The 22,129-nt window shown below is 42.2% G+C and overlaps 1 protein-coding gene across 1 annotated transcript in view; it reads right to left on the reverse strand.

Annotated features, from left to right (window-relative positions):
* The window catches only part of skap1 (src kinase associated phosphoprotein 1), a 30,745-nt gene extending 8,950 nt beyond the window's left edge, over positions 1–21,795 (reverse strand). The window contains exons 1-9 of the mRNA XM_079182481.1: positions 21,588–21,795; positions 20,365–20,470; positions 19,768–19,796; positions 19,520–19,636; positions 6,332–6,412; positions 6,147–6,230; positions 5,934–6,058; positions 4,848–4,911; positions 2,463–2,672 (exon numbers count right to left, since the gene is read on the reverse strand). Of these exons, the coding sequence (XP_079038607.1) occupies positions 2,463–2,672; positions 4,848–4,911; positions 5,934–6,058; positions 6,147–6,230; positions 6,332–6,412; positions 19,520–19,636; positions 19,768–19,796; positions 20,365–20,470; positions 21,588–21,627 (856 nt within the window). The 5' untranslated portion in view covers positions 21,628–21,795. The remainder of the gene's footprint in view (positions 1–2,462; positions 2,673–4,847; positions 4,912–5,933; positions 6,059–6,146; positions 6,231–6,331; positions 6,413–19,519; positions 19,637–19,767; positions 19,797–20,364; positions 20,471–21,587) is intronic.
* Positions 21,796–22,129: the final 334 nt, after the last annotated feature.

A 22,129-nucleotide genomic window follows, 5' to 3' on the forward strand; every position in this document is an offset into this window, starting at 1 on the left:
AGCAAACAGAACAAAAGGAGTTTTGTGACGGAACATTATAAATAGATATAAAGTCCTAAACATTTTAATTTCATTATCTAATGGGAAAATCTAAAATAACGACAAGAAACATAACCTGCTGCTGAAGAAAAACAGAGAGTTTCTTTCTGTTTCACACATTCAGGACTAATGCGGGGTAAAAAAAAAAAGCATCACGATAAAACAAAACATAGAAAGAATAAATAAAACGGATCATCAGCCAGTGCCTGATGCGTTTCCACAAGATAAAAGACGTGCGTTTGTCTTTCACCAGACTGAACTCCTCGGTGAGGATCAATTTGTTCACATTCATCAGAGAAAAGTTAAAAGAAAAAGAAGAAGTCTTTGAGGCGCAGAGGCGGACGTGCCATTGACTGCGGGGCGTGGCCCCCGGTGGTCTGAGAGGTGACACGGTGATCCGCCCTCCGCCTCACACATCCATCCTCAACAGCAGCAGGCTGACAGCCACGCCACAACCCAGCAACACTATCCACCTTCCAGCACAACCTGCGCCTCTGCTTCCAGGAAGACCAGGACGGACGACGCACACACACACACACACACACACACACACACACACACGCTTACTGTATATCCACATGCATATTTGTGGTTATGTGTGCAGTTTGGATGCGTTTCTTATGTGTAAAGGTTAGAGCGATCTCTCTTTCTGCTGCTTTTCTTTCAGGTTGTCGCACATTTCATGAATAAAACAAATGTAAAAATGCTAAATAAATCATTTTAAATCTCAACGTCATGGCTTACCTAATAAAATATTAAAATGTCGTGCATTGTTACGACACCAAAAAGAAGAAACACAGAATCATTCTGCCGGCAAAGGGTCCAAACATTTGTTCAGCACTCCTTAACTGCAGCAGGAGAGCATCCTTCAGTGCAGAGGCCGCCGCTATGGGCCAACGGTTTCTATATCAATGTGATTTAATTTTCCACTCAATAAAATCAGTCATCAGCATCAGAGCCGATACCACCGTCGCTCTGCGTTCTGCCTGCAACTGAGCCACGTTCGGAGTTTTGCTCCGACAAAACAGAGAGAGCTCATCACAGAGAAAATGATGCTTCACTCATGCTCGACATTTAAAATGCATCTGATGTGCAATTTTTTTCAAATTCTTGATATTTTCCAGACATTTAATGTTTTAGGGAAACTTTGTTTGGCTTCACGGAAGGAAACCGAACACGGTTCATTTGCACATACAACTCATATTGCAGCGATACAAAGCTGGTTGAAAATCTGCTGAAATGTCACTTTAACAACTTTAGGAATCCAAAGAAAACTCAAACAACTTTTGCAACGAATAAAGTAAAGTCTGACAAACTACCAAAAGACTACTATCCAGGAATACTTCTATTTGTTAAGAAAGGAAGATTCTTAAAATACAAACGTCTTTTTTGTCCCATTAACCATAAAATCTAATAATTTAACGGTATCGAATCACTGCGTAAGAGCTGCTGGTGAGCAGAGAGAGGAGCAGGGTGATTGATAAGTGAAGGGGTGAGAAAGTGAACGAAAGAGGCCGTCATTCGATATGCCATCTGTGGTCAGAGTCTGTACCTCTTCCCAGATGGCTGTGAACGCCGGCGTGACAGTCTGAAGACTGATTTGCCTCTCGCCAGTGATTTTGGCAAAGGTAATGTACTCAGTGAGTGAAACAGAATCTTGATGTATCTTATTTAATAGAAAGAGTGATGGACGACGGCCCTGAGAAGATCAGATCACCCCTTTTGTCCTCCTCAGGATCTAGTAGCCACCCTGACACATGGGGCTCCCACCCCCCCCCCAGTAGAGACTCTCACACACTGACTCCCAACATTCTCAATCAAACTCTAATTTCTATTCAAAATGTGACATTAAGAGCTCCAGAACTATTTTAAGCCCTGCAAGATGCCGTTTTCTTTTTTAGCTTCCTTTCAACTAAATTGCTTGTTGCCAGGCAATTTTAGCCCCAAACTCTGCTTAGCGGATTGAATTGTGGGCTATTTGTTGCCTGGCAACATTAGCTAATTGGACGTTCTGTGACGGAGCATTCGGAACAAACCGGCTCTCGCTGATTCCAACAACATAACTGTTTCTCAACAGATGGCTCTCGGCGAGATAAGGAGGAAGCTGGTTTCTAGTGTAAGGAGCGTCTTCCCTTCCTGCCCCGTGTGCCTCTGCAGCAGCCACCTCGGCCCCGACAAGCTTATTAGTGTTGCTTGATTTAAAATGAGCGATCGGTCTGGGTGCTGCGGTGGTAGGGAGGTACCTGGCAACACAGATTTCACAGCCAGGGGAGATCATCACAAATATTTCTTGTTGCAAAAATCCCTCAGGGCTCTCGAGTGTGTTTATTTGTCTGACTGAGTATCATGAGAGTCTGTGTGTGCAGCCCTCCTGTCTATGTATCTGTGTGTGTGTGTGTGTGTGTGTAACCACGTCTTCATACCTGGCAGCACCTCGTAGATGTCTTCGTCCTCTTCGTCGACCTCCCCCGTCTCGTGCCCCCCTCCCAGTTTGCCGCTCTGGAAGGCCTGGGCAGCGGCGGGCCGCGACGAGGGAGGGCTGGTCAACCCCTCAATGTCATCATAGGTCTCCTCTTCCTCCTCCTCCTCCTGCTGCTCGTCATCGTCGCAAGGGATGGAGGTGGAGCGGATATCTGTGGAGGGAAAGAGCGGCGTTAGCGTGAAGATGGAGCACAGCGTGGCACAAAAGACACACACACACACATACATTAAAGGGTAAAGTGAGAGGAATGCTCAAAGGGTCCTGACGGCACAACAGGCGAGGACACACGCCGCATAGCAGCAATGACAAGCTGGAGGCTTGAATTCTGCCTGCAATTATAGATTATCTTCATTATCTATTCATGTGTTTATCTTTTTTTTTGACTAAGCAATTAATTGCAAAGTCTGAACGAGTGGAAAAAACGGCCATTTATTATATTCCAGAGCCCATGGTGACGTCTTCAGACTCCTTGTTTTGTCTGATTAACAGTTAAAACGTAAAAAATAAATAATGTACAACTATACAGCATAGAACACGCAAAATCAGCAAATTATAAAATCGGAGAAGTCAGAACAAGCAACTGTTTGTCATTTTTGCTTGACAAATAACGCACAATATTTGCGTTTAAGTTATTTGAAAAGACAGAGTGTGTAGATGTCGGGGAGAAGCGTGGCATCATGGGAGTTGTTGTCTTCACCACTATTTTACATCGTGTTCTCCCAGAATATGATTCCTTCTTAGTTTATAATTCAGGACCTTTTTACAGGGAGCAGAAATATCCGTCGAGGTCTCTTACTCTACAAAACAAATGGACCCTGTGATTAAAACAGAGAATAAAGCAGTTTCACGTTAAAAATATATTTTAGCACGTCAACTTGAGCCGCAGGAAATTGTGATAACGTTTTATCATTGGTCTGTAAAATGTCAGAAAACAAACGAGCTACCGCTGATCACTCAAGATCAAGAAGTCTGACGGATAAAATCCTTCATCCAGGTTAAAACATAGAGTTAAAAACCACCAAGATCTAAAACGTGTATCAAAAATAATGGCTTATTTCAATACACTGACGCATGAACAAAGGGGTAATGATGTCACAAACAGGCGCCCAAAAGAAATGAGCCGTTAACTTGATTAAAATTACACTTTTCTCCTGTTTGAAAATTGTTGGAAATACTTGTAATAACATAAGTTAACAACTAAACAAACTATATTACGTAGGTCTAGTTGTTTTAAGACATTTTAATGCAGAAAAGTTACTTTTTATCCCTAAAAATGCCTCCCCATGTTTCCTCTTTATCTTCTCTTTATCTGAATATTGGGTTGTCTGTCGTTGTTATTAATCGCATTTTCTGCTGCATGTCAAAGCCGTTTCTCTCTCCCTGCACACGCTATCTGTATCTCCACTATCAATATTAAATAAAAGGCAAAATGCCAAGAATAATATTCCCACAAAGTTCTCGGAGGAGCGATGTTGAAAGTACAGGTCAGCGTTGTTCTCAGCGTTGTTCAGGGGCTGAAGAGGGTGGATAAGAATCATCTACATGTTCTGAATCAGGACTGCATTTCGTAGTAAAACTCGTCTGGAAGGAAGTAAGACAAACTGCAGAGTGTCTGTTACTTCCCGCAAATCAGTGGCCCGGCCCGAGCCCATTTTAGAGGAGACGAGGGCAGGACTGCTCGCTCAGATGGAGGAGCCGTCTCATTGCAGGCGACTGGCAGCTCTAACACAGGGTATCAGGTCGTCCGCCGTACACCAGCGGCCGAGCAGAAATCAATGTCACTGGAGGATAACCAGAACATCTACCAATCAATTTCCTGTAAGTTGGAATTCGGTAGGAGGGTTAGGGGAGGAGTGGTTGGGGGGGGAGGGGGAGTAGATCTAGAGCTACATGATGGTGCACATGACATGTCGAATGAGGAGATTCAGGGCTCGGCTGTGCAGCCTGTGATGGATCGGGTTGTTTTTTATCTGAGTCAGAGATGATGAAGGGCTCCCTTTCATTTCTGACCTTTCTGCCCCTCGAAAAAACACACAACAGAACTTTAGTGGAAAATGTAGAAAAGAAGAGGTTTGGACGGTTTGAACCGCTTTAACTGTATTTTCCAAATTAACCTACATGGCTTTTAAAAAGTCAACTCAAGTCAATCTTATTTATACAACCCAATATCAATTTGTGTAAGAATCTGAACAACACGTGACGTACTCGAACCTCAAACTCTTGATTCAAATAAGGACACGCAGAAAAGCAACTTTAGGAGAAGCAATGAAGCAGAGAACGCTCTGCAATAAATACCGGAAGAGATTAGAAAGAGATGCTGGCTTACCTCTAAGTACAAAATTGATTTGGTCCACCCATTCTCTGGCCTCTTGAGGACTGCTGGCAGTGAACTAATGGGAAACAGTGGCAATAATCACGCAATTATCATCACATCTAAACGTGCATTTATATGGAAATAAAAGTCCTGATTTTTAATCTTCACTTCAGTACACCGACTCTCCTCCTCGCTGCCTAACAAGCAAGAAAAAGGGCAAATAGAAATGTTCACTCTTGATGTAGCTATAAAATGATCAGATCTAAAATATTCAATTAAGACATAACTGTATTATAATCGACAGTATAACTAATGTGCCAGATAGACGTGTGGATACAATTTAGATTAAAGCACGACTGAAGCCAATGCAAATATTTGAGTGTTAGATAACAAATATTTATTCATTTAAATTCAATCCACGAAGTCAAAGTCCTTTTATGTGCAACATACTTTGGCAATAAAACGGTTCTGGTTCTGATCACTATTATTTAAATTATTGTTTAATCTGGTGATTATTTTCTTAATTACTCGTTTGTTTTCTGACATTTTACAGAGCAATGAAAAATTGTTACCACAATTTCCTACAGCCCAAGGTGACAAAAATATTTAGTTTATTATCATAGAGGACGTACAGAAGCAGACAATAATAAACTACTTTTTGGCAATTAATCGACTGTCAAAATAGGTTAATTAACAGGTACATTTTTGTGTTGATCGATTATTTAATCTCAGAGAATATTCAAATTTTCTCCGAATATTAACTTCTCCCTGACACGTATTTATTTTTTACCCACAATGCCCCTCACATTACATATATTTCATCAGGAGGCATTTGAGACCAAGAAATGTACTGAGTGCGACATTTTAAAGTAGAAAACCAACTCGGTGCTCTCTAGAGGACCAACTATGTGATGGAGACACCGTTTTTAAATGACTTTAAAATAATCTTTTTCCTCATTCATGTTCTTATTACTTACTGGACAACTAAACACAGATACTAGAAGCTGAAGTCGGCGGATGTATTGATATTTCTGCATGCCTTTCCTTTGGATTGCACACTTTTAGTTTAGTAATCAGGCTTGTTGTTGTAACACAAACCTGGAAAGATCGCCGTCCGGGAGAAAAAAACTCAAAACAGGACATTTTCTTGGAGTCTTTTCTCAGGTTGGTCACCAGCTGCACGTTGTAGTCGATGATGTAAAAGGAACCCTTCTGCTGCTTATCTGTAGGGAAGAGCACAAGTGGGAGGATGTTATCGGATTTAATTTATGAACCTGTGATGTTTCCGTTCGTTGGCATTTTCAAACAAACCTTTTTCACTCCCGAAGTAGTAGAATATTGAATTGTTCAGAACACACCATCTCTTTTGCCACTCCGAGCCGAAGAAGCTGTGATCTGCAGAATACAATGACTCACATGAACAACAGTTGTTCTAATATATTTTTTATAATCAATCAGCCACTTGACCCGGAGCCGGTCTCTTTATGCTGCCGTACCTCTTCGCTTCTTCTCCAGGTGGCCTTGCTTCAAGATGTTGACGAGGTCCTGGGCGGCTACAGGGGGGATGTCACCGAAGCCTGTGAACAGAAGCAGTTCATTCGTCTATAAAAAAGGAACGTTTTTAATATAAAACTAACTTCTTCAGATGTCTTGACATTCCAAAACCCAAATAAATTCCATTTATGATATTAAAAAAAAGAGATAAGCAGCAAATCCTCACATTTGAGAAGCTGGAACCAGAGAAAGGTTGCCATATTTCTTACTTAAGGAGTTAAAATAATCGAAATAGTTTCTGTCAATCAACCAATCAATTCAGCGCCCGATTGTTTCAGCACTAACTCCTAATAAGCTGCACTTAAAAGGTTCCTCATTACCACACACAAACACACACCATGAATATAAAGTCTCCAACGCTGTGGATCAAATGCATCCCCGCTAGGCTTTAGGAAGCCGGGATCAATACATTTACAGTGCTGCTGAGCGCTGCAGTCCATTCATCTGCTCACATTGCACTTTTAATGGGAGCAACCTTCCTGTGGAAATCTCTCTGCAATTTGCAAAGTCAAATTTTAAACATGATAGGGCAACGGCACGACTTAAGAGGCTTTGGTTAATTAGTGCAGTTGTTTAGACAATGCAGTTCGCAAAGTATTTAGCCTACTGTGCCATTTGTGCTGGAGGAGCAGAAGTTTTAAAGAGGAAGTCCACACTAAATAGTGGTTTTGTAATATTCACGTGATCACATAGAATCGTGTTGGCAATGATGTATGATTTTAATACATGAACATGTCTCCAATAATGCACATATTGTGTGTTTCACACAGACAGCAAGTGAAGCCAATACTGAAGTGTCTTAAAGCTGCATTCTCTCTAGTGTCCACCAGGGGGCGACTCCTCTGGTTGTATAGAAGTCTATGAGAAAATGACTCTACTTCTCTCTTGATTTATTACCTCAGTAAACATTGTAAACATGAGTTTATGGTCTCAATCTCTAGTTTCAAGTCTTCTTCAATACACCATGATGTTCATTTAGTAAATGATGGTCCATTTAGAGTCAAACAGACCATAAAGCAGAATGTGCAGGTGTGGTTATCGTTTAAGATGAATTTGTTTGGTATTTTCACCTTTCTGGGTCAAATGTTGTACAGTAGTTACATAATATTCAACTCAGCCACTCGACCACCAGGACACCTCAAGAGAAGAGGTTTTAACCAGCTGTTGCATGTTGAAGTTAGTTTCAAAGTTCTTTTAAGACGTCGGTTTGTTTGACCAGTTTTCTAGCCATTAGCCATTAGAGGGGATATCGAAGAATTGACCCCAGGTCGGCCTCGAGGGCCATCTTCCGCCCCGTGTTTCAACATGGGGTCCCTGGCTTTTCCATGTGTCAAAAACAAAGCTCAGCTTCCCCTGAATGCATTACTCAACAGGCATTAGCCTCGCAGGGGAGAAAAGAAAAAAAAAGCAAAGGGAGCGCAGCAACCGCCTTTTTAGTCTGAAACACAGGAACAATTTAAAGACCATTTACACGAGTCCGTGTGATTCAGACCGCTGGTGACAAGGGGAATGCCTCGAATCCATCCCTGTTTAACTGCTGCTGAAAACCAAACGTGTGTCCTCTGGTTTAAACAAAGAGCGTCCCCCAACATTAGACAAACAGGAACCTCTTTCTCGTTCATAAAAATCTGCAACATGAAAACACAGTTGAATGTCGCTACAAATACGCGACGCTCTCTCTCTGAGAGTTGTTGTTTTCAGTCTCTTCTCAGGGAGAGAGCCAAATAAAGCTGATTTTCTTCTTCTTCTTTCTTTCTTTGTGGTTGGCTAACATTCCAGAGATTTAAGTTCACAACAATCCAGCCCGTGATCCCATAACCCCGCACCGCTTCAGCCCGTGGGCCTGACGGATGAGCGGGTCGTTCCAGAGCAGAGCCCCAGACACCTCGCGGCACTAACACGCTCACATATCATCGGCCTGCCTTTGTGGATGGACTGACCGGTGACACTATAAATACAGAGGTGCTAAGGACTGTTTTGTCAAAGAGAACCTGATTCAGTACATCATAACAAACAGCAGTCATTACGCTCCCCCACCTCATCTATCCGCCGGGCAGTCCGTCCATTTCTTTTCCCCGGGCCTGCTTCCCTGTTGCGGCCCACTTCTAATCCCCTCATCCGTCTGCTTCCCTCGCTCTTCATTTATCTCAAAAGGTCGAGTCCGGCTAATAGACGCGGAGGTACAAAGTCAACACGGGGGATCAGTCTGATCTGCTTTGAGTCAATAAACATTACACATTCATGCGTGTTTAACACTTTACCGCCGCGTGACCCGACCTCACTTCACTGTCCTGCTTTTTGTGTGAATCTCACAAACACGAGTATACGACTTCAGTGAAAAGCCGGAAAACATGAGCACAATAGTTCTGGATTCTTCCACAAGGTAGCAGCACAACCTGAGAAGATCACGTCTGCCTGAAAGCTGCTCGATCCCACCCGAAACAAAGGCAGACTCCTCATTGGTCCTGAGTTAACCATTCCTCCTTTAATGAAAATTACACACTAACACCTCTTTGGGACCCGTGCAGCTTTAAGTGGAAATTCAAGAGGTAATGTTATTTGAAAATGTGTAATTAAGGGCGTTAAAAAAACCCAACAACCATCATGGTGTTTGAGTTTTGAGTTTGACTACAGGCACGGAGAGACACATTAATGCATCTAATTAAGGCCTCATCAAAATCCCAGACAGACGGCACTCTTTCATAAAAATCATAAATTGCGTTATCAATTATTCAGAGCAATGCCACGACTTCATTTTCATCCCTTTTGCGTTTTTAATTAGCACCATCCACAGCTTTGGTATTGACATTAATTTGATGGCAATTTATTGATATTTCAGCGTAACCTATTTAGCTGAGTGCAATTACCAACAAAGAGAAGCAGATAGATGCGGCGTTAGAGGTGCGTCACGTGCTTCTGTAGATCAAGGTGAGGAGTCGCTGCAGGCGGCGCTAACTGAATCTAACTGCTCTCGGTGGTCATCAGCAACAAAAGATGCGAGTCGCCCCATTTCCAAATGAAAGGAAATAATCAATAGAAAGTGACTGGAGATTTGTGTTTAATTGATCCGGACAAAAGTGGTATTAACGTAAGCGAGAGCTGACCTGGGTGCTGATAAGTGCTCTCGTTCTGTTGCCTTTCTGAACTTGCTTTAAACTCAAGGGGGGGGGGGGGGGGGGTACACAACAATGCATCTGAGCTGCCAGCGGTTTGCCACAGACTCAATCTCTCATTTGGTTATTCACACTCTCTCAGCATGGTGTTATGAGCTCAGCAGTTGATCCCGCAAGAAAAGGCTGATTTATGTGAGCATGACCAGAGGGAGTTAATGTATTCTCTCATTAAAATCCACTTTACTTAGGCTGAAAGTCAATCAAAGGCTGGATAGAGACTGAATCAAAGTGAAGGGAAATGGTCGGCTGGGAGGACTAATATGTTACATTAGATCTAACGGTGGTCATAATGCAACAAAGATGTTGTGAAAAACACAAAAATGCACCGAAGACGCTGATGGGAGCTGCGGAAGATGGAACGCGAGCGCTCGCTTTAGTGTCTTTTCTGTGAGAGGAGCGACAGCACGGGCAGGGGAAACATGCTCCTCCAGAGGGTTCGAACCACTATCGAAGCCCCATATAGGAACATTTAAGTCAGCCAGCTACATGGAGAGAGACAGTGAGACGAGGGAGGAAATAAAGAGCGTTATCGGAATAAAAAGCTTTTCCTTACGTTCTTCTTTTGCTAATCTGCGCCGCTTTTTCATGCTTTGAAAATGTCGTATATCACAATTAATTACCTAAACATCATGCTGATGTATGCTCATGATATAATATAAAACACTACACATGTGGAAGATGTCTAGCTGTATTTATGATGGTTAGAAAGACATGGAAATAGGCATTGTATCTTTATCTTGCTCCGTCCATCAACGTCTCTCTATTATATTTGACGTCTGCACGTCCGTGACATTGTTTTTCATTTCAGTGAATGTGTCATGTGTCCTCAGTCTTTGAGTGAAGTCTATATTTATGTGTTCCTCTGTGCTTGTAAGGTTATATTGTATATTTGTAATGTTTAGTCTCACGTGTTGTTGTGAAGCTATATGTCACGAGTGCCGTATACGTCTGTTCTATAACAGCTTTTATTGGGCTACTTATCGTTTGATGTGATATTTCCCTACATGTGCTTTGATGGCTTTATGTCTGCTTTAGGGTTGCAGCTAACGTTGGTCTATAAAATGTCGTTTTGATCGTGACAAATGTCACTGGTTCCTTAACCCTGTGTTGGCGTACCAAAACAGCTTTGTTTGTTTTGTCCGACCAACAGTCCAACACCCAAAGATATTCACTTTTTATATAATTCTATTAAAATGAATCAAGAAAACAAGCAAATTAATGAGTTTTTTGGTATATTTGCTGAAGAAAATTACTTGAAAATGATTATCAAAACTGTTTCTGATTCATTTTCTTTATCCACTAATTAATACTAACTGTTTTAGCTCCACACTGTGTTTTTTGTCGACCCTGTTTATTTGTTTCTTTTAATTTGTTACATCATCCCGCTCCAGGTCTAAGGATGGACATCATACTACTGGCTAAAACTGGCAAATTTAAATGTTATTTAAGGTCTGCTGTCCCTCGTAGATAAATAAAGATGTTTTTTTTATCCAGAGAAAAATACAAGATACTGCCAGCAAACACCAGTTAACACTACGGGATCAATATACATTCTGTATTTAGGAGCGAGCAGAAGAGGTGACCTCAGGTAGAAATCAAAACCAGCGAGTTGTCATATGTTTTCTCTCTCTGGTGCTTAGTCCTCGGACTCCTTGAGCGTGGGGGGGGGGGGGGGGGGGGGTATTGCATTGAATGCAGCATCGGGGGGGCAGGACCTGACCCCCTCGTGAACTCTGCTGATGAGGTGAAACAGAAGGCAGCGAGAGGCTCCTGAGGGGGCTGCGAGGAGGAATGCTGCTGACTCTACAGACGGGGAGAGAGAGAGAGAGAGAGAGAGACAGAGAGAGAGAGAGAGAGAGAGAGAGAGACAGAGAGACAGAGAGAGAGAGAGAGAGACACCACAATCCTCTTCGATACTGTCCTTTGATTAGGAAAAAGGATTCACTCAGTGCACCTTCACCCACCCGGCGCTCAATCTGCGCTCAGGCCAGAGCTAAATTGAAACATCTTTCCTCATTAAAGCAGGAGGCCTTCGCGGCGCGTCCCTCCAGCGAGGCGGCCGAACAGACGGGAGGAGAGAGACGGAGAGGAACTGAGGTTAAGGGCAGAATGTCGTCCTCTCCTCTCCGTGATTTGATTAGGACCTCGGTCATCGATTCATAAACCGTGTTTAGAACCTCCTAATGCATGTGTTTGAACCAAAGCAAACATGCAGTGCATTATATCAGGCCGCATGATGCCCCGTATCCTCGTCTAGTGACGGTTAATGGGACTGGGAATTTATGCAGGAGTGATTGAGGATTTATTTTTTTGGATCAGGGATGTCAATCAGGTTAAACAACAGATCTCTGACTCGAGATAAAAGCTTTACGACTGAGCGAAGGATAAAAACCTTAACACACTCACAGACAGGATCAGGTAAATATTTCATATTGCAGAGTTGGATTCTAGAGATTCGGCTGTATTGCAGCTTTAATGCAGTGCAGATAACTGCTGTTTCTCTCTTTTATCGACTGACTTAGTCTGTTACGCTTGATGCAATTTGGAAGGAAAAAAAAATCAAATAACTACATTTCTGTGCGTCTTTGGCGGGATTAGATGTCAAGTCATTCTGGGCTCCGTTTGGCTCCATTCCTACATTCAAACGCAGGCCGGCCACAGTGAAGACACTAAGGGGCTAAATTTACTATGTGACACCGGCTTCCCCCTGGGCAGCCATAAGCAGCGTATACAGCGACCCTGAATTTCCCTTTTCTAGATTTACTACCACTATTCAAATGCTTAACTGCAGATACAATGATCCTCTAATCGCTGGGGATGGTTTTCAGCTGCTTCACTGACAGAGACAGACAAAAAGGAAACAGTAGTAAGAATATAAATACCAACAATGGAGGAGTTGGGGCCCACAGGAGAGCCTACGTATCTGTGATAAAAACGGGATGTAACACAATCAACGACAGAGCCTGGAGGGAGGAACACTTGGAGGAAATCGACACACTCGCTCTCTGAATGTACAGTTATTGCAACTTTAAAACGCTTCTGTTATTTCCACTAAAATGCTTTAAATATAATTTCAGCAATAATGGTAAGTTAGTATGTTGGCGAGGACCGCGTTATTGCACTGTGCTTTCTGAGCAATATCTCACGCCGACTACCTTTTGATATAATTGGTCTCGTTTTATCGTCACTGCTGTTACATATTATGGCAATAAACAATTATATGATGCGATCGTTCTGTGACACCGTTCATAAATCACCAGGTAGTCCAACGGGCAACAGGTGTTTCAGAGGAATGATTCTGTCCGGGGAAATAAAGCAAAACGCTCAACGAACGAGTCTCGTTTCAATCTGAAGCAGGTGGTTTCGCATAAAAATAAGATTTTTTTATTTTTTATTTATTTAATTTACGTTATTTTTAGTGGACAAAGTTATGTTTTTTTTTACTTATTGGGATTCATATAAATAACCATAAATAACATAATAAAAACAACAGTTAGAGATGATTTTTCCATTAAATGGCACCACTCATTTTACTTTAGTAGTTTTAATAGTTTCTTTTGTATTTAAATTCTGTGCTCTATATTTTATTCGTACTGTGGTATATTGACTATATTTTAGCAGATTTCCATTTTAGTCTTTAATAAACAAATGTATATATATATATATATATGTATATATATATATAAATAAAGGTAATAGCTGATTAATTACTTCATCCGGCCTCATTGGAACAATTCAGAAAATGTTGTAATTCTGTTGTTTTATTATCAAAAGGAAATAAGAATCATTTTTAGAAAGTTGCAATTAAACAAATAAAGTATTAACTTACTTAAATTGACACATATTATTTTACTTTTTATAGAAGCTGAAATTTACACACAAGTCAGATAATAATTGAGAAGAAAAAGACATTGCAATATAATTATTTTTATAATTTAAAAACTTAATTCATAACCTTTTTTTAATCTTTTCTATTAGTTTAAAAATAATAAATAAACCTGAAAAAGTTAAATAAAGTCTTTGTTTGAGCGTTTCGACGGTTAACAACCTCTTTGACTGACAGAAACGATTTAACCCGGATTTTATGACAAAATACAAATGAACTCACAGAAAAATATAAGATAATAAAAACAATAAAACAATCACAATACTCAGTGTTAAGTTTTAGTTTTACCAGACGCAAAGAAACCATCACTGCACATATTTCATTTAGTAAAATAGATTGAGCCACTAAATATAAAGATCAATAACACACCACGTTTACTTAAGCCTGGAATTTATTTTTAAAAGTTGTGCCTTTAACTGTTATCACATTTTGAAGTTAATTATCTCATAATTGTTTTGTTTGAATACAAAACTTTACAGTTTTAGTGCCGCAAAACAGTTTTAACAGTATTAACAAAACTCTCACTGTTTCCACAATCAACTGGCCTCTGATTCCATTTCTTTGAGATAAGCTAACTTACAGCCACTACAAATCAATATATATATATATATATATATATATATATTTATTGTAGATAAGGATTCTTCCAACAGCGTACAAGCCCTCGGCAGCCCTGTCCCACTTGGCACACGCACACACACACACACGCACACGCACACGCACACACACACACACACACACACACACACAACGCTGACTACTTCCAGCCGAGCGGAGGTCCCGGCGTAAAGAGGGATGCATCCTCAACATCCTCAAATAACTCCACAAGGGCATGTTAATGACCTTAAAGTGCTACATTACAGCAACAATTAAACAGAGGGATCCCAGAGGCATTGGGAGCCGTCGTGTCACTGTCTGTGTACAGGCCAACACATCTCTCCCATCTCCATTTATTTCCCTAAGAAATCAGCGGGGCCACCTGGGCTTGGCATCGAAACTTCATTCATCTCCAGGAATGGATTCCAGTGGAGGGCAAAATCAAATTCTCATTTGCAAGGCAAGGGGAGAAAGAGAGGGAGTGAATGCAGGAGGTACCTGGGAACGCTAACCTCTGGGTGAACCCGCCGCATCTGATAGTTTTGCTATTTGTCTGTGACATTGACAGCTCTGGGGGAGATTAGGAGCCACCCTGCCCCAGCTTCCCCACTTTGCATTCTGCCTATGTGCCTCTTTACAGATGGACTGCTGCACATTTCCCTTCGCCTTGTTTTCCCTGGGTTTCAACAACGGCGCTACACCAGAGGCAACCGAGGGATGTAATTATATGCAATGCAACAATAAAACAAAGCAAATGAGGGGAGAGCTGCATCAGAGGGGCTTAGAAAAAAACAAAAAACCAGAGGATGCTAAAAAAAAAAAAAGAAACGGCACGGTGTGGCTTTCGGTGGTGGGGGTGAAGCCGGAGATGAGAGTGATGGATGCCCTTCGGTTAAATACGTCCAAATCCCCCCTTCAAGCCGCTCTCTCCTTGCCAGGCAGCGTGAGTGAGTGTGCGAGAGAGAGTGTACAAGATTAATAGTGTAAACAGCGAGAGAGAGAGGGAGAGAGGGAGAGAAAGGCAGCAGGGAAAGAGAGAAAGAAAAGACTATCAGCATCTGCAGCAGCACAGTAGCCCTCGGGGAATAGTGTGAACTTTTGAACCCTGGTGGCGAGCAGTCGCAGCGATGCACAGAGCCTGCTCCTGCCTCGTAATGTGTGTGTGTGTGTGTGTTTGTAATAGAGAGAGAGAGAGGAAAGGAAAGGGGAGCGAGGGAGAACGAGGAAGACTGGAGGTCATTAACATATTCCTCGCTTCCTAAACGAGCTGCCGCTATCCAAATGTCAAGAAATCCATACACCGATGCATGCCGTGAGAAATTAATCTCCACTTCAGGCGGATTTTACTGACGGATAGGTACAGTAGATCAGCCATCAGAGGAACTCCAGAGAAACTTCCTGACGGATGGGCGATGTGTGACAGGAAGGCCAAATCATTCACACAACTCTGGACTGAGTGCAGACGGGTCACAGGTTGGTCGTGCAAGAGGTCAGAAGCCAAGAGTTCAGTGCGTGGGCAGACAACACGACCACAGGTCAACAAACCTGCGAAGAGGTCATCTAAGCAGACATGAAATACTGTCCAGGTGCTGCATGCAAATGAGGAAATAAATGGGATAAATGTTTCAACCTTTCTGTGCTTTTAATGTCATTTCTTCCTCCGTGAGGCACCTAGAAACACACTCTTTCTCCGTGACTTAATTGTGCCTTCAAAACACAGACGAGGGGCTAGTTGGCACTTTAAACGCTGCTGATTAACCCTCTAATGGAGCAACAATCCTTCAGCTGGCAACTTTTTCTGTCCTCCGTTTCACCAGCCAACAGACTCGGGCACGCACCCCCGAAAGCACTTCACTCAATACAGCTTTTTAATGCCAAATGACAAAAACTTAGATTTCATATTCTATTTACCGGCACCGCGTGATAATGTTGTTACTGTGCATTGGCTCCTCATATTGAAATGAGAAATATGCAACAGCGAGGCATAAATTCAAATTGGTTATCCTACTGCATTCTACTGCAAGTAATTGGTTTAGGAAATTGGGTCGGCAAAGTAATCACTGACAGGAGTCCCATTCCTGCATTCTTTAAATAGGCTAACACAACAGACCGCACCGGCCTTTAGTGCTGGTGCTATTAACTGATTAATGAGCAGGAATTAATCAGCAACTATTTTGATCATTGATTAAACACATCGGTCATTTTTATGGTGAAGATGCCAGACATTCCCCAGTTCTCCAAAATGTAAGAATAGGCTTTTCTTTGTCCAAAAACTGCAAATGTGAAGAAGTCCCCACAGCATTCAGGTAATTGTAACATTTCTCACTACATTCAGACATTTTATAGACCAAATGTTGAATTGATTAATCAAGAAAATAATTAAAACAATCATTACTTGCAGCCCCACCTGCCCATACGTCAAATTAAACGATCTCCAAGACATTTCTCATCAATCTAGAATATTAGAGAACATATGCCAGATTATATACTGTGACACAAACAGATGAAGTCACTTGATATGAGTAACGACGGGCACATGACATCTAGGTTTTCTGAATAAATACTACATTCACACCTGAGCAGAACACAGACCATAATAGAATCGTTACGATCACAAAGAAGACGAGGGAGACGCATCAGGAGCGTCATCTTTTTTTTCTTTCTGCGCGCCTCCTGAAACAAAGCACTTTCATGCGGTGCTCTGTCATCGCCGCAGCTTCCAAGCAAACATCCCCGAGCGCCCAGCGGTGCTCCACCAATCAAAGAAAAACAAACGGGCCATTTCAACTTCGTAAACTTGACCTGCAAGCAGCATGACAGGGCTAAAAGCCCCACATCTCCGGCTGTCTCCTGGGGTCTATATATATGTATGTGTGTGTGTGTGTGTGTGTGTTAAAGGAGACACGCCGGAGGGATAAAATTGTACATATTTGTTGATGTATGCAAAATGTATTGGAATGGCAGTGAGAGAGAGGTGGAGGGTGGTAAAGGGGGCAGACGAGGCCGGGGTGAGGCTGCATGCGCTGCTCAGGTCACCGGTGCGGTCGTCGGGTGAAACTCAGTTCACATTACCATGCAGACACCCGGGAAACAATGGAGGCTCCATCTGTTCCCGTCAGCCATTACAAATGTGGTGTCACCCAGTCCGCTGAAGACAACAGGCCACCGCATCTAATCAAACGGCACAGGCTCCTCCTGTAGAAGCAGCCATCGACTCCACACTCACTCACTCTCTGGTTAGGGGACAGAGAGCAGCGAAAGGCAGGCAGTCGATTACCACGGATAATACATTCTCACACTCACAAAGTCTCTTTTGTGTACAGTAGCCTCGAATAAAATGAGACAATTAAACTTGAGAGGGAAAAAAAACTCCATTTTCTACCTTCTCCTTAAAGCCAAGTGCTTTTTTTCTCTCAATCACAAAATTACCTTTCAGTTTTAGCAAACAAAAAGGTGCTGAGTTTTTGCATTTTAAAGGGATAAAAGAAAATTCAAATCGTCACCATGGATGATTGTTCCTCCAAAAAGAAAATGCGACTGATTTCATTAAAGTGGTCATACCATTATTTTCCACCAAACACTCCCTCTTCCATTGAAAAGCGACCGCCCAGCAGAGAAGTGTGAGCCGAGTCTTTCAACCGGCAGTGAACAGAGAATGAACTATGAACTCCACATGCCCTCTTTAGTGAGGACACAGGCCATTCACTACGCCAGCACGGTCGCAGCAATAAAACGAGGCGGGAGCTGCGAGGTGTGAATTCGTCTTACAGAATCAAATGTTATGATTATTGATCCAACAATAAAAATGTGTGTTTTTTTTGTAGTTGTTTAGTGTCGAGGGACATTCGATATTCAAAGCAAAATGCAAATGAAAGAAAAAAGAAGATTGTGGAAGTGCCGCATAATTGGCTATTTCTCACGTTTAACGCCAACAACGGGGCGACACAATGCTCGAGCTTTAACAACTATCGCATCCACGGTAACAGACGGCGTAGTTTTTGGTTGGGCGTGTTATCGTTATAGCCTTAAGGGAAATTTTTTAAAGCATTTTATTGTTTGATTTTGTTTGTTTGCCGAAAGGAAATCTCGCCTTGTTTATTCTAAAATGAACAATTCAAAGAAATGAATTAGCGTTGTCTTGTGGTCTATCTTCCCACCATCTGCCGTGATTTGTTTACTCTATTTTTCCAAAGTTGCAGAGAAAGGCAGCAGGACCGAAGACTTCATTAAGACATTTCCAAAAAAGCTGAAATATAATTTTTTTTCTTTTACTACATCCAGCTGGCATCGACTATCGGTATCACAAAACGACTGCAAGCGTGTTCCTTTTTCCTTATTGGGGGAAATTCCCCATGATTCCAGCTTTACCTCAGGAAAGAAGCTAAAAAAAGAAAGCAGAGGGTACAGATGGGCACCTGAGGCAGCCGGGTCAATAAATGCCCACCTGCGGCATGTCACGTCAAGGGCTATTAACTGGCACATAGAGTCAGAAATACAAAAAGTCTGAACGGGAGGGGGGAGGGCAAGTCCAAGAAGGGAAGATAGAGAGAAAGATTGATAAAGGGAGAGAGGGATGGAACACACATGGCCCCTCAGGTACAGTGTTGTATTTCAAACCCGGTTGTGAAAGAATAGAGGGGCTCGGGGTCAATCAATCACGGCATTAGCCTGCAGCTACAAAGCCTCCTCTCTGTGTGGCCGGCCTCCCACAGTCCACACACAGCTCAAGGGGATGGATCAGGAGCTGAGGATCCGCCACTGGAGGGAGCTCTAGGTCCCCAATCCGGCCTCTGAGAACTCACCGGCATCAGGACGGCCTACCTGCCTACACTGGCCAGGAGGAGGAGGAGTCACTGATGTCACCGGAGCCAGGCAGAGAGGTAGGAGGCCAGTGAACGAGAGAGGAGGGGGGGGGTGTTCACAGATGTGGTCTGTCTGTTTTTTCAAATTAAGAGAGCGAGCAACAATATCCAGCAGACGGGTTCCACTGTGCTTCCTGTGGCGAGGTGTAGGTGTGCCAGCGAGGATGCTCGAGGGTTGTTTGTTAAAACTGCATTTGTTTAGTTTCCCTCGGAAGAATACCGCACCGTCTCCTGTGACACCGACACCTCCTTCTTACCTTCTCCTTTGTTGGTGCAGCATTCCTCGCACGCTGTAGCCTTTCAGCGCGTTCACACGGATAATATAGACATGTGGGTTCCCTTGTTAGGGTTAACATGTCCTTAATTAAAGTATGAAATATATATATAAATGTAATCTAGGTTCATGTATGCTGCTCAATTGAAATATTTTTTTTTTTCATTTGATGTTGTGAAGAAAAAGCCATCAATGCTGCTTTGCCGCACATAGACATTTAGAATTAGGCCTTTTTGAGCTAAGATCTCTGCACTGCGCAAATAGCCTAAGATCTCTCACACACACACACACACACACACACACACAGGGAGTCAGAATCAGGACTATTGTTAACTCACTCTCTGGGGCTCCATCGTCCTGGTAGTCGGAGGCTACTGAGGCGTCGTCCGACGGGGCCGAGCGACCCAGACTGGAACTACGGTTGTCATCAGAACCGTCGTCGTCCCTAAAGTCCGCTGAATGTGCGAAACACGAAAAGATGATCAATAAATAATCTGTGCACTTAATTCTATCAGAGTATGTAATCAAACACAGACAGCGTAGAACCAGCAGTGTGTGACGTGAGATTCTGGGTAGTTTCACTTACATGTTGGGAAGGGGAATTCTTGAGGGTTCCTGTAAAAAAATCAGAATAAGCAGATATCAAAATCTTTTGCACTGAATTACAAAGCTTTCTGTGCTTTCATTAGTCAGACGCGTCAGCTTTAAAGTATTTCTTTAAAAATTCAGCAATCGTTTTCTTGCACGGAAGACCTCAAAACCACAAGTTTTGAGAGCAAGTGTCTCATATCGAGCAGAGCAGGAAGCTGTTTCCGGAGTGAACTCTTGCACTTCATGCAAGAGTTTCCATTTTTTTGGGGTTCATAGACTGTTCATCACGCTTGTAAATTACATCACATTAAGATTTAATAATCCAGATCAAAACAGAGGTCTTTAAACACTTTTAACAACAACAAATAAGAGCGAGCATGAAGTCTTGAAGGTGACACCATTACACTAAATGAGTTCCTTCAAATGTAATTTTGCAAACTGTGTTTAAAGCAATCACAGCAATAATTAAGCTTATTGTTTGGCATTAACAGCAAAAGTTAGATGATCGTGCCATGAAATTACATTTTGACACTTGACTAGTAAAGCTTTCCTAAACACTGATGCGATGCTGCTTCTGGAGGGAGAACCCTACCGGACATGGACGACCCTGAAGTTGTTCAGTAACACCTTCCGTGTCTCTTGGGCAGTTTCACCCAGCACCTCGTCTTGAAGGATCTCTGATACAAACAGCTCACAGTCTGAAGAGGACAGAAAACACTGTGAGTGTGGCATTCAAGGACACAATTCTGAAGGATTCAAACACATACTTTGTATGATCAAGTTTATAATGTGTGTGAGGAACAGAACCCTCGATATTTGCTCAAATTATGTACAAAGACAAAATCACATAATTAGGATTTGTCTGTCCTCGGGTCACTGAATATCATGACCCTGGAGTATAAAATTCAAAATAAAAGTTTCTATTATGCATTACAAGACAACAACCATTGCAGTTATCATCACAACTCATTTCTATACACACATCTATTTCCTTTAAAGTTAAATCTGCCTCAAGTTACAAAGAGTACGCTTCCTGTTTTGGTGTCCACTGCCTTCACAGAAACTCATTAAGCGCGGTGGTTGGTGGTTGTTTCTGTAACGCTAACTTGCGACTAAAATATTTTGTTACTAGTTTTACTACTGCGCTGCTTCTTCAGGGCCTAAAAACATAAAGTAGTCTTTGTGTGGCTTGACCTGTGAAAGTGAAAACCAAAGACAAAGAGAGGTAAGACATTACACTTTCTAATGTCTGTAGGACGGATGAAGTCATGGTTATTATTTCATTTCACTGTGGTATTAAACTGTAAACTTGATCACAGTAATATACAGTAAGTCACAGTAATATTACCCAGAAAGGCAAGACCCTAGTTAGTAAAACCGGTCGTTCTACATCACGTATCTGATTCCATTTCTTTATGTTCTCCCATGTAACCCAAATGGGCTGACACATGCAAATGTTCTCCCAAAGGCCCCGTTTGCTGGCAGCAGTAAATGCAAATGTAGTCAAATACTGTACAGTTTACAGTCTAAGTGTGTTTCTTTGTGTTCTATTTTTTTCCATTTGTGCAACTACAAGTAACAGCGGGTTCGAGGCTTTTCTGAGCAACAAAATAAAGAATAAAAAGAAAGATGTGACACGTAATGTTTTTAGGTTTAGCTTACTTAACTGTCCGTGTGTTCTCAACTCAACCACGAGAATCATATCATTTGTACATTTTAAATGTCATGTTGTTGTAAAAAGCATGCCTGCTTACAGCAACAATCTTATTTAATCACAGGATCAAAAAATAGAACTGTAAAAAATAAAGACATTACCATCCAAAAGCCGCCTAATGTCAAGTGGTATTGTTCCCATCCCTAACTTTCACCTTTCCAACTCCAGACACTTTGGTTTGCTGACTTTTCACCCTTCACCCTTTTGGTTTGTACTCCACAAAGGCAGCCTATGTGCACCCAGACTCTGTCATACTGTTACAGCTCCGAGCCAGAAAGAAGAGCCTGGCACAGCCTACAGCATCTAACCAACCACCTGTGTCCTCTTGTTCTGAAACCTGACTTCCGTGCATGCATCTAGATTTGCACAAAATGGGGTGGAGCAGGTGCACAGACAACTTCCTCTCTGCACTCTCGTTTCTCAGTCGAGGGCTGATGACAAGGTTTGACTGACGCAGAGAAAGCCCCTCTGTATGGCCTGATACTGCGGATACCTTTAGATAAATATATTATGTACATGCATGTACATGTTTGTGGTGAATCAAGAAATGAGCAACTCGAAACACTCGAAAAACATTGTGACAACTTTGAATATGACTGTTGCCTGCTGCTGAGAAAAACATGTATCTTTGTCCAATTGTATT

Source organism: Pholis gunnellus, assembly GCF_910591455.1.
Source record: "Pholis gunnellus genome assembly, chromosome: 21".
Lineage (NCBI taxonomy): Eukaryota > Metazoa > Chordata > Actinopteri > Perciformes > Pholidae > Pholis > Pholis gunnellus.